The sequence below is a fragment of the Chiloscyllium plagiosum genome, unplaced genomic scaffold (genome assembly GCF_037043375.1).
Source record: "Chiloscyllium plagiosum isolate Xiang-an unplaced genomic scaffold, Cpla_swu_hap1 HiC_scaffold_53X, whole genome shotgun sequence".
NCBI classification, from domain to species: domain Eukaryota; kingdom Metazoa; phylum Chordata; class Chondrichthyes; order Orectolobiformes; family Hemiscylliidae; genus Chiloscyllium; species Chiloscyllium plagiosum.
This window is the reverse complement of record NW_028270191.1, coordinates 5,804,363-5,817,527: the sequence shown is the minus strand read 5'-3', so window position 1 is coordinate 5,817,527 and position 13,165 is coordinate 5,804,363. Positions and strand designations below refer to the sequence as shown.

The window sequence follows — 13,165 nt, the reverse complement described above, 5'->3', positions numbered from 1 at the left end:
ATCTGTACCCCTCATGATTTTATAAACTTCTATAAGGTCACCCTTCAATCTCCTACACTCCAGTGATAAAATGTCCCAGCCTTTCCAGCCTCTCCTTATAACTCAAACCCTCCATTCCCGGCAACATCTTTTCTGAACCCCCCTCCAGTTTAATAATATCCTTCCTATGACAAGGGGACCAGAACTGGACACAGTTCTCCAGAAGAGGTCTCACCAACGTCCTGTACAACCTCAACAGAACAATCCAACCCTCTGTAAGGTCTCTCACTATTATTATTATTATTCCGATTCTTAACAATCTCCTTCCTGTTCAATTCACCCTCTTACTGCAGACTCTATCAAAGGCTCTCCCCTCCTCTCTCTGCATCTCCATGTTGCCTCTCCACTTACTGGTGAATGAGGTCCTTGTTGTTCCATGAATTTATTGTGGCGTTAATAGCTGAGGGGTGCTGAGACCTCTCCACTTGAAGTAAAGCCTATATCTCCCAGCATTTGTCCCTGTCAATCACAATGGTGGTGTGATCACATTATTGACCTGATCCCCTTAGGCCTTTGCTTCTTTCTCCTCCTTTCAGCATCTTACTCCTCTCACCTCTCATTCCAATCCCTCACTGGCTACCACTGCCCAAGTTTAAAATAAAAACATAGCAATATAGAAAATAGTAGCAGGAGGCTATTCGGCCCTTCGAGCCTGCTCTGTTATTTAACATGATAATGGCTGGTCGTCTAACTAAGTCCCCTGTTCCCAATTTCTCCCCCATAACCTTTTGATCCCTGAAACCCTTGAAATCACTTGCATTGGCAGATAATTCCACAGGATCCTCACTCTCTGGTTGAAGACATTTCTCCTCATCTCAGTCCGAAATGGTCTCCCTCTTACCCTTTGACAGTGACCTCTGAATCTGGACTCTCTGATCATTGGGAACATCCTTTCTGTGTCTATCCTGCTTAGTGCTATTAGAATTTTATAGATTTCTATGATAGTCCCCCCACACCCTCCCCCCTCCATTTTTCTGAACTGCAGTCAATATAGTCCTCACTGTCTCTCCTCATACATCAGTCCCAGCATCCCGGATAACAAAAGGTTTCCACTCAGATTTCTTCACTGTTCTCTTCCTCAGCCTCGCACCAAATGGCTTCTCATCCTCAGTGCTTTCAATCTCTGTCTCACCTCCTCTGAGCTCACTGCCCTCGTAACCTCCCCAGGTCTCTCCCTCCATATAAACTCCTCAATCCTTACTCAAGGCCCCTACTTTGGTCTTGCTGGTCTCTGAGACAGCTAGCATACTCTCTCACTCTGACCGTCTTCCCTGATACCATCCTCACATTCATTTCCATAAATCCAAGGAACACAGTCTTGCATGGATATGATCAACAGCTGCTTTCATGGTTTATCACTTTCACATCCAGCTCCCTCTTGAAGATCTCTAACAAACTGGCCCCAACAGCTTCCTGTGGGAGAAAATTCCACAGGTTCACAACTCTCTGAGTGAAGAAATTCTTCCTCATTTCAATCCTCAATGGCTTACCCCTTATTCTTGGACTGTGACCCCGAGTTCTGGACTTTCCCAACATTGGGAACATTCTTCCTGCATCCAGCCTGTCCAGTCCCATCAGGATTTTATACGTTTCTTTGAGACCCCCTCCTCATTCTTCTAAATTCCAGTGAGTACAAGCCCAGTCGATCTAGTCTTTCCTCATATGTCAGTTCTGCCATCCCGGGAATCAGTCTGGTGAACCTTCGCTGGACTCCCTCAATAGCAAGAGGTCTGTGTTCCTTGGATTTACAGAAATGAATGTGAGCATGGTATCAGGGAGGACGGTCAGAGTGAGAGAGTGTGCTAGCTGTCTCAGAGACCAGCAAGACCAAAGTGGGGGCCTTGAATAAGGATTGAGGAGTTTATACGGAGTGAGAGATTTGAGGAGGTTACGAGGGCAGTGAGCTCAGAGGAGGTGAGACGGGGATTGATGATTTTGCCAGATGCTTTTGCACAAATGCCCTTCCTCAGACTAGGAGACCCAAACTGGACACAATACTCAAGATGTGGCCTCACCAAGGCCCTGTCTAACTGCAGCAAGACATCCCTGCTCCTGTACTCAAGTCCTCCAAAGAAAATAGCCTGGACCCCAACTTATTTTTGAAGCATTGTGTTCTGAATGCAATTTGATTGGTCGAATAACCAAGCTTGAAGCAAAACAAACTTTATTCTTACAGTATAGTTAAAATACAGACAAAATAAGAATTAGCTGAACAGTAACTTCTATTGAAATACTGAACACAATAATATATATGTTAACTACCACTGGTTAGCTGTTCCAGTGTAGTACATCCCATAAACACACCCTTGGCAAAGGTGCGTTCAGTGAAATAGATTGCCTCACAAGCAATTATCTAGTTCAGGAGGAAAGAATATCGAGAGAAAGCTCTGAGAGAGAGAGAGAAAGAGAGAGAGAGAGAACTCAAGCATTTTGCTGTAGCAGGGAGAGATGTGGAGCTGCTTCCAAACCCCAACAGCTACTGAAAGTTAGACTAAAACCCTGGTTCTGTGGGAGCTTGACCGCACCCCTTCAGGCTGCTTCTATTGTTCCTACTTGAAAAAAAACCCAAGGCCTCACAGGCTGTTTACTTTATTGGTTTGGAGCTGAGTGCTCGGTACCTCTGTCTCAATCTCTCTTCTTAAAAGAAATACACCTCTTAAAGCCATAGTATTGTCACACGGGGTGTGGGCATCACTGATTTGGCCAGTATTTGCTGCCCATCCCTCACTGTCCCTATAGAGGCTCGAGGATTGGCCAGGCTAAATACCCTGGACCATCCAGGAATATGCCGATAGGTGGGTTAGCTGTGGGAAACGCAGGGTTACAGGGGGAGAGTCGGTGGGTCGAATGGCATGCTTCCTGCACTGTAGGGATACTATGAAACAATTGGCTCTTCCCCTGTGCAATCTGAGCCCAAAACCCATGAAATGTTGGTTTGGGAACAAAGCAGAGATGATGATGTGACCAATTTTGAATGCAAGGTGTAAGGGCGGAGGGTGCATTACCCAGGACCACCCATGGAGTCAGGTTGCTGTGGCAACAGATGCCTTTGCCAGCATTTTGTAGCCTGGAGCCCTGATCTCATCCCACCTCATGAAGGAGCTGGAACCTCTCCGACTGTTACTGCCAGCCATTGGTATCGGTTGGAAGGATTCCTAAGTTGATCCTTAACTTGTTCATCCTGGTTATCCCACTCACCTTCCTTGTCCATCATGTCCTGGAGTGGGACTCGAATCTGGAGCTTCTCGCTCAGAGGCAGGGACTCTGCCCACTCCCTCACCCGCGATCTCAGCCTTCAGCTGCTTGCATTGACTTATCTATTGCAAATGGTAGGGGAAAGGTATTTTCAAAACTGCCAATACTGAGATTAATGCCATGGCATTTATTCCATTTAGGCCCTGGCTCTTCCTGTTACAGATAAGGACGAGGTGGAAGACAACAGAGCGAAGGCTGATGCCAGCAAAGAGATAGCTCTGTCTCCTTCATGCAGTGAAGGACTGACATCAGAGCAGTCAGTTTGTGAAGAGCGGCCACCTGGATTCATGTATAAGGTACGCTGGGTCCCAACTGAGGTGAGAAACACACTGCTCCGTTGCTCCGCTAGTCACATCGTTAGTGCAAATATTTACGTTACTCGGCTATGTCTCTCTGGGCAGGTCTGCTAAATCAAGCCCCACTGTTCCTCGAGTTATCACAACAGTCAAAGCTTCCAAAAGTGCACATAATTCCCCCATTTTCCTGTCTTGACAGCAAGCAAAGACCAGGTTTCAGGGATTCGACAAATGCATTAAGGACAAAAGGGTAACTAGGGAGAGAATAGGGTCCCTTAAAGATCAGCAAGGTGGCCTACGTGTGCAACCACAGGAGATGGGGGAGATGCTAAATGAGTATTTTGTGTCTGGAGAAGGATATGCAAGTTAGAGTACTTGGAGAAATAAATGTCCATATTACAGAGGAGGAAGTGCTGGATGTCTTGAAATGCATAACAATGGGTAAATCCCAAGACCTGATCAGGTATACCCTAGAGCTCTGTGGGAAACTAGGGAAGTGATTGCTGGGCCTCTTGCTGAGATATTTGTATCATCGATAGTCACAGGTGAGGTACCGGAAGACTGGAGGTTGGCTAACGTGGTGCCAGTATTTAAGAAAGATTGTAAGGAAAAGCCAGGGAACTATGGATCGGTGACCCTGATATCGATGGTGGGCAAGTTGTTGGAGGGAATTCTGAGGGACAGGATGTACATGTATTTGGAAAGGCAAGGACTGATTAGGGATAGTCAACATGGCTTTGTGTGTGGGAAATCATGTCTCACAAACTTGATTGAGTTTTTTGAAGTAGCAAGGAGGATTGAAGAGGGCAGAGCGGTGGACATGATCTATTTGGACTTCAGTAAGGTGTTCGACAAGGTTCCCCATGGGAGACTGGTTAGCAAGGTTAGATCTCATGGACTACAGGGAGAACTAGCCATTTGGACACAGAATTGGCTCAAAGATAGAAGACAGGGTGGTGGTGGTGGGTTGTTTTTCAGACTGGAGGCCTGTGACCAGCGGTGTGCCACAAGGATCGGTATTGGGTTCACTGCTTTTCATCATTTATATAAAAGATTTGGAATGTGAAAATAGGAGGTGTAGTTAGTAATTTTGCAGTTGACACCAAAATTGGAGGTGTAGTGGACCGTGAAGAAGGTTACCTCAGGGTGCAACAGGATCTTGATCAGATGGACCAATGGGCCGAGGAGGGCCAGATGGAGTTGAATTTAGATAAATGTGAGGTGCTGCATTTTGAAAAGGCAAATCAAGGCAGGACTTATACACTTAATGGTAAGGTCCTGGGGACTGTTGCTGAACAAAGAGAACTTGGGGACAGGTTCATAGTTCCTTGAAAGTGGAGTCACCGGTCAACAGAATAGTGAAGAAGGCATTTGGTATTTGGTACACACATTCAGAATCTCTCTCTTTCTCACACACAAACTCTCACACACGCGCATTCACACACTCGGTCAGTCACACACACACACACACACAATCTGACAAACACACACACACACACTCTGTGTCTCACATACACAAACACTCCCATGCACACACATATATGCTCATAAGCACACAGACGTAGACAGACACATACATGCTCTCACACACAGACATACGTATAGATACAGATACATACAGATACATGCTCACACATACACATATGTAAACAGACGCACACAGTCTCACGTATGTATACAGACACACATGGTCACACATACGTAAACAAACATATACACACACACACACACACACACACACAGTTCTGCTTCTAAGTGTTTGCATGGTTGTCAAAATACGAAGGTGTTGACTTGATTGGGTTCCCAAATTTGAATCAGGAGAAGGCCAGCAACCTTGAACCTTACTACTGTTCCTTTCTGCACCTTTTCTTTCTGTCTGACTCCCTTGTTTGAAGTGGGAGTCAAATTGAGCCAGGCCCCCACCAGCATTGAAGCCTCGAATTATCTTTCAAAGACCTGTGAGGACAATCAATCTTTTTTTCAGAAACGGTCCAAACAATTCAATATCTTCCTGTTCTTTACACGGTCCTAAGCATGTCACAGAATCCTCTCTGGGTTATTGAGTTTAAGATGGATGTAGCTTACTGATATCTCTGGCTGGGATTTAACCATCAAATGATAAAAACCCAAAGAAGTGCAGATGCTGGAAATCAGTAACAAAAACAGAAATTGCTGGAAAAACCGCAGCTGGTCTAGCAGCATCTATGGAGAGAAATCAGAGTTAATGTTTGCAGTCCAATGACCAGTCTGTTGATGCTGTTCTCTGGTTGTGGGAAGTTGCATTGAAACAGAACAATCAGCACAGTGCTCTGTCATTTGCCAGAATTAACCTGTTCTTGCAGCAAATAGTTGCTCAGTTTTCTGCTGTGCACCTAATGTGATGCCTCCCCAAAGTACAAGAAGTATCTGACTTCCAGCCTTCACTAAGCAAGTGCAGCATTGCTGGGACATCCCAGGAACAGAATATGGCTCAGCTGACGGGGTAGCAAGAACCACATGGACAGACTTTGTGCCTACATCTTTTTCGATTATGCATGGGGTATGGGTATTGTTGGCTGGCCCAGCATTTATTGCCCGTCCCAAGTTGCCCCCTTGAGAAGGTGGTGGTGAGCTGCCTTCTTGAACTGCTGCAGTCCATGTGCTGTAGGTCGACCCACAATGCCCTGAGGGAGGGAATTCCAGGATTTTGACCCAGTGACACTGAAGGAACGGCGATATATTTCCAAGTCTGGATGGTGAAGGGCTCGGAGGGGAACTTGCAGGGGGTGGTGTTCCCATGTATCTGCTGCTCTTGTCCTTCTAGATGGAAGTGGTCGTGGGTTTGGAAGGTGCTGTCTGAGGATCTTTGGTGAATTTCTGCAGCGCATCTTGCAGATGGTACACACTGCTGCTACTGAGCGTCGCTGGGGGGAGGGAGTGGGTGTTTGTGGATGTGGGGCCAATCAAGCGGCTGCTTTGTCCTGGATGGTGTTGAGCTTCTTGAGTGTTGTTGGAGCTGCCCCCATCCAGAGCAAGTGGGGAGTATTCCCTCACCCTCCTGACTTGTGCCTTGTAGATGGTGGGACAGGCTTCGGGGAGTCAGGAGGTGAGTTACTCGCTGCAGGATTCCTTACCTCCGACCTGCTCCTGCAGCCACTGTGTTTATGTGGTGAGTCCAGTTCAGTTTCTGGACAGTGGTAATCCCCAGGATGTTGATAGTGGGGGATGGTACTGCAATTAATGTCAAGGGGCATAGTTAGATCCTGTCTTGTTGGAGATGGCACTTAACTGGACACTTGCAAATTGGGACTTATTACTGTATTCAACATTGTACAGAAGCAAAAATGAATCAAAATCATAATCTAACATTTGATGCTGGTGTTTTAATTAATCCCGGGAGCCAAAAGCAGCTGTATGTTTAGATTAGATGTTTAGATTAGATAAGAGAGAGAGAGAGAGAGAGAGATGGCTAGTGGTGGTTTAATCTGAGGTTCCCCACGCCTCGGATGAAGGGACAGGTTGAGAAGGTGAGTCGTTTATGGTAACTTCAGCCAGTCTGCCATGAGGAATTGAATCCATGTGGGTGGCAGCATGGTCCAGCCAACTGAACGAACCAACCTCTCACAGATGCCCATTTGGGAAGCTGGAATGTTCCATGGGATCCATCTCATTGCTGGCTCCCAGGAAAGTTCTCCGAACAATTCAATGGCAGAATGGGTCAAATGCTTGTTCCACAGAGGGAGACACTCAGGCCAGTCTCAGGCAGGAGACGATACACGTTAAACAGAGCGTTGGTTGAAGAGCAATCAAGGAACACAGCTCTTTACCCAATGAACTGAATTGACCCTGAACTCCTCCCTCAGGCTTGGATTTATTGATTTCAGCGAGAGGAGGCTGCTGCATTTTCTCAAGTGTCACCATCCAATGTGGTGAGATGTCTGTGGAACTCACAAGTGGACAAGCCATAGTTTCAGTTGCTCCCTGTCCTCCATCTCACTTCAGTTTATTTATATAGTTGTGGAGCAGAGGTGAGTCTTCAGCTTAGTCCCAAACTGGGGTGGAGGATCTGAAATGGGATCGTGAACTGAAACATTTGGGTAACAAACTCCACAGATCTCCAACTGGCGTAGACTAGCTTCTTACCCTCTCTCGCAAGCCCTTGCCTCCCAAGACACCACCCAAGACATTACTCTGACATCTCACAGGCCTTCTTACCCCAACCCAATCTTTGAAACTCACCCCTCTCTCCCTCAGGTCTCACTGATGGGTTTCTTCAAGCCGTGAAATGGGGTCCAAGCGGGAAAGTGTTCAGCAAGGAACTGATGTGAATTTCAAGAGGTAAGGAGATTTCATGCTTGCTGTGTTTTCTTCTGCAGGTAAAAGCCACACACAGCTCCTGTGAGGAGACACACTTACAGTTTACTCAGGGGGACATCATATTGGTCCTGTCCTTTGATGGGACTCAGACAGAGGTGAGTGGTTTATATGCTGAACAGAGGAACAAGTGATGCAATCCGGTCAGCAGCCAATATTGAGAGGCAGCCAGTCTTCTCAGGTCAGATCTGCTCCCACTGCCCACAAGAAAAGTATTTGAGTCAGGATTCCATGGATACACGAGGAGCTGTTAGTGCTGCAAGAGGCTTCACTGAGTAACAAGGGCAGAGGTCCTCACTTTGGTGACAAGGAGTGGTGGGAGTGGTCGGGGATACATCACCTGCAACACCAAGAGGCTCTGATATGTGTGCATATCAATGAGAGGGCCACAGTGACATAAATAACGACTTTAATTTTAATAAAGTGGTAGAAATGTCTACAACCAGTACAAGGCCCAGTGTGATACAGTGACAGACCAGTCCTCACCTGAACTATACCCCTGTGTAATACAGTAACAGACCTGTCCCCACCAGTACTGTACCCCAGTGTTATACAGTGACAGACCAGTCCCCACCGGTACTGTACCCCAGTATTATACAGTGACAGACCTGTCCCCACCGGTACTGTACCCCTGTATTATACAGTGACAGACCTGTCCCCACCAGTACTGTACCCCAGTGTGATACAGTGACAGACCTGTCGCCACCAGTACTGTACCCCAGTATTATACAGTGACAGACCTGTCCCCACCGGTACTATACCCCTGTATTATACAGTGACATACCTGTCCCCACCGGTACTGTACCCCAGTGTGATACAGTGACAGACCTGTCGCCACCAGTACTGTACCCCAGTATTATACAGTGACAGACCTGTCCCCACCGGTACTATACCCCTGTGTTATACAGTGACAGACCTGTCCCCACCCGTACTGTACCCCAGTGTTATACAGTGACAGACCTGTCCCCACCGGTACTGTACCCCTGTGTTATACAGTGACAGACCAGTCCCCACCAGTACTGTACCCCAGTGTGATACAGTGACAGACCTGTCCCCACCAGTACTGTACCCCTGTGTTATACAGTGACAGACCTGTCCCCACCAGTACTGTACCCCAGTGTTATACAGTGACAGACCAGTCCCCACCAGTACTGTACCCCAGTGTGATACAGTGACAGACCTGTCCCCACCAGTACTGTACCCCTGTGTTATACAGTGACAGACCTGTCCCCACCAGTACTGTACCCCAGTGTTATACAGTGACAGGCCTGTCCCCACCAGTACTGTACCCCAGTGATATACAGTGACAGACCTGTCCCCACCAGTACTGTACCCCAGTGTTATACAGTGACAGACCTGTCCCCACCAGTACTGAACCCCAGATTTATACAGTGACAGACCTGTCCCCACCAGTACTGTACCCCAGTGTTATACAGTGACAGACCTGTCCCCACCAGTACTGTACCCCAGTGTTATACAGTGACAGACCTGTCCCCACCGGTACTGTACCCCAGTGTTACACAGTGACAGACCTGTCCCCACCAGTACTGTACCCCAGTGTTATACAGTGACAGACCTGTCCCCACCAGTACTGTACCCCAGTGTTATACAGTGACAGACCTGTCCCCACCAGTACTGTACCCCAATGTTACACACTGACAGACCAGTCCCCACCAGTACTGTACCCCAGTGTTATACAGTGACAGACCTGTCCCCACTGGTTCTGTACCCCAGTGATATACAGTGACAGACCTGTCCCCACCAGTACTGTACCCCAGTGTTATACAGTGACAGACCTGTCCCCACCAGTACTGAACCCCAGATTTATACAGTGACAGACCTGTCCCCACCAGTACTGTACCCCAGTGTTATACAGTGACAGACCTGTCCCCACCAGTACTGTACCCCAGTGTTATACAGTGACAGACCTGTCCCCACCGGTACTGTACCCCAGTGTTACACACTGACAGACCTGTCCCCACCAGTACTGTACCCCAGTGTTATACAGTGACAGACCTGTCCCCACCAGTACTGTACCCCAATGTTACACACTGACAGACCTGTCCCCACCAGTACTGTACCCCAGTGTTATACAGTGACAGACCTGTCCCCACCAGTACTGTACCCCAATGTTACACACTGACAGACCTGTCCCCACCAGTACTGTACCCCTGGGTTATGCAGTGACAGACCTGTCCCCACCAGTACTGTACCCCAGTGTTATACAGTGGCAGCCCTGTCTCCACCAGTACTGTACCACAGTGTTATACAGTGACAGACCTGTCCCCACTGGTACTGTACCCCAGTGTTATACAGCGACAGGTCTGTCCCCACCAGTACTGTAGCCCAGTGTTATACAGCGACAGGTCTGTCCCCACCACTACTGTACCCCTGTGTTATACAGTGACAGACCAGCCCCCACTAGTACTGTACCCCAGTGTTATACAGTGACAGACCTGTCTCCACCAGTACTGTACCCCAGTGTTATACAGTGACAGACCTGTCTCCACCAGTACTGTACCCCAGTGTTATACAGTGACAGACCTGTCCCCACCGGTACTGTACCACAATGTTATACAGTGACAGACCTGTCCCCACCACTACTGTACCCCTGTGTTATACAGTGACAGACCTGTCTCCACCAGTACTGTACCCCAGTGTTATACAGTGACAGACCCGTCCCCACCAGTAATGTACCCCAGTGCTATACAGTGACAGACCTGTCCCCCCCAGTACTGTACCCCAGTGTAATACAGTGACAGACCTGTCTCCACCAGTACTGTACCCCAGTGTTATACAGTGACAGACCTGTCCCCACCAGTACTGTACCCCAGTGTAATACAGTGACAGACCTGTCCCCACCAGTACTGTTCCCTTGTGTTATACAATGACAGACCAGTCCCCACCAGTACTGTACCCCAGTGTTATACTGTGACAGACCAGTCCCCACCAGTACTGTACCCCAGTGTGATACAGTGACAGACCTGTCCCCCCCAGTACTGTACCCCAGTGTTACACAGTGACAGACCTGTCCACCAGTACTGTACCTCAGTGTTATACAGGAGCTGATGTGTTCCCACTAGTACTGTACCCCAGTGTAATACAGTGACAGACCAGTCCCCACCAGTACTGTACCCCAATGTTATACAGTGACAAACCTGTTCCACCAGTACTGTACCCCAGTGTTATACAGTGACAGACCTGTCCACCAACAGTACTGTACCACAGTGTTATACGGACAGATCTGTCCACCAACAGTACTGTACCACAGTGTTATACAGGGGCTGACGTGTCCCCACTAGTACTGTACCGCAGTGTAATACAGTGACAGACCAGTCCCCACCAGTATTGTACCCCACTGTTATACAGTGACAGACCTGTCCCCACCAGTACTGTACCCCAGTGTTATACAGTGACAGACCTGTACCCACCAGTACAGTACCCCACTGTTATACAGTGACAGACCTGTCCCCACCAGTACTGTACCCCACTGTTATACAGTGACAGACCTGTCCCCACCAGTACTGTACCCCAGTGTTATACAGGGACAGAGCTGTCCCCACCAGTACTGTACCCCAGTGTTATACAGTGACAGACCTGTCCCCACCAGTACTGTACCCCAGTGTTATACAGTGACAGACCTGTCCACCAACAGTACTGTACCACAGTGTTATACAGTGACAGACCTGTCCCCACCAGTACTGTATGCTAGTGTTTTACAGTGACAGACCAGTCCCCCACCAGTCTGTAACCCTGCATTATAACATGGGACAGACCAGTCCCTAACAGTACTGGACCCCAACATTATAACGTGGGGACACACCTGTCCCCACCGGTACTGCACCGCATAAAACACCAAACCGTGATATATTTTGTATATGTACGCCATGGTTTTGATCTGTCCAGAGATCTGTCGGTTTTGTTCCTGCCCCGTTATGTCTGTTTTGTGCACCTTTTGTGTAAATTGTGTTTTGATCCTGTCCATTGCAGAAGTTCTTGTGTTGATGTTCGCGTTGTGTCAGTGTATTATTGTGGGTCGCTGGTTCTGAGTGTGAAAGCCAGCTCCACATGGCCCAGATGCAATGCCAGCATGACGTGAAACCCCTAATGATGCTGTCCATCTTTTTGGACCCGTTGATATGCTGACCTTCATTTCTGTTCCAGGCGAAAGGATGCCTGATGGGTGTGAGGGAGGACGATTGGAATCAGAGTAAGGATGTGGCCAATCTGCAAGGTCTATTCCCAGAAGACCTCACTGAGCGTGTGGATTGAAGACCGATTCGGTTGTTGACACTCCTGGTTCGAGCTCCACTGAGAAAGCCACCATGTAATTGCATTAACCTCCATGCAAAATGAGCTTCCATGGATGCGGCAATAGCAAGCACAGCAACACAGCTCAGTTGCAGTTGAACAGTGGCAAAGCTGGAGATAACTTGAAAGAGCTTTATAGCTTGTGTTTGTGTGCTTCTGTCTTGAGTTTCATTTCTTTACATGCACTGCATTAAAAAGCTGCATTGTGGAAAGCCAGATTGTTGCTTGACTGGAACAGGCTCCCAGCAAAATCTTCCAGCACTTCTCCATCCCTTTGACCCGAATGGAAGATTGATTTCCCAAAATCCCTTCACTAGGTTCCTGACCGGGGTTGGATAGGGGGGCTTTGTGGGGCGAGGGTGGGGAGAGAGTGATCATTTTGACCTTGTTTCTCTCTTGATTTTCAAATGCAACAATTCAAATTCTGTCATCTGCGCCGAGCTACGGGGTTCTGGCTCGACGTTTTCTTGGCACAAAATGGTCGTCAAAGCAACCACCAGAGTTCACGTGCATTGTTTTTCTTCGCTCTTTCGCTGGCTGGGTAACCAGTTGTTGCCCATCCCTAACTGCCACTTGAACTGAATCGTATGTTCGGCCACACAAGGCAACCACATTGGTGTGGATCTGGAGTCACGTGTAGGCCAGACCAGAGTAAGTAACACCATAAGGTATAAGAGCAGCAGGAGGCCATTCAGCCCATCGAGTCTGTTCTGCCATTCAATGATGTCATGGCTAATCTGATCATCCCCAACTCCACTCTCCTGCCTTTTCCCCAATGCCCCTTGATTTTCTTCCTGATTAAACAGCCTTGAATATACTCACTGACCCAGCCCCGACAGCCCTCTGTGGGAAAGAATTCCACAGACTCACTCCCCTCTGAGAGAGGAAATTCCTCCTCATCTCTGTCTGCA

At 48.0% G+C, this 13,165-nt stretch overlaps 1 protein-coding gene across 4 annotated transcripts in view; it reads left to right on the top strand.

Annotated features, from left to right (window-relative positions):
• Positions 1 to 12,466, top strand: part of LOC122543269 (myc box-dependent-interacting protein 1-like) — an 89,923-nt gene extending 77,457 nt beyond the window's left edge. For 3 of the 4 annotated variants that reach the window (XM_087985573.1, XM_087985572.1, XM_087985574.1), the window contains 3 exons: positions 3,435 to 3,590; positions 7,946 to 8,041; positions 12,108 to 12,466. In XM_087985573.1, the coding sequence (XP_087841699.1) occupies positions 3,435 to 3,590; positions 7,946 to 8,041; positions 12,108 to 12,215 (360 nt within the window). In that variant the 3' untranslated portion in view covers positions 12,216 to 12,466. Of the gene's footprint in view, positions 1 to 3,434; positions 3,591 to 7,823; positions 7,908 to 7,945; positions 8,042 to 12,107 lie in introns of all 4 variants that reach the window. The other variant, XR_015755753.1, reaches the window with a different exon arrangement.
• Positions 12,467 to 13,165: the final 699 nt, after the last annotated feature.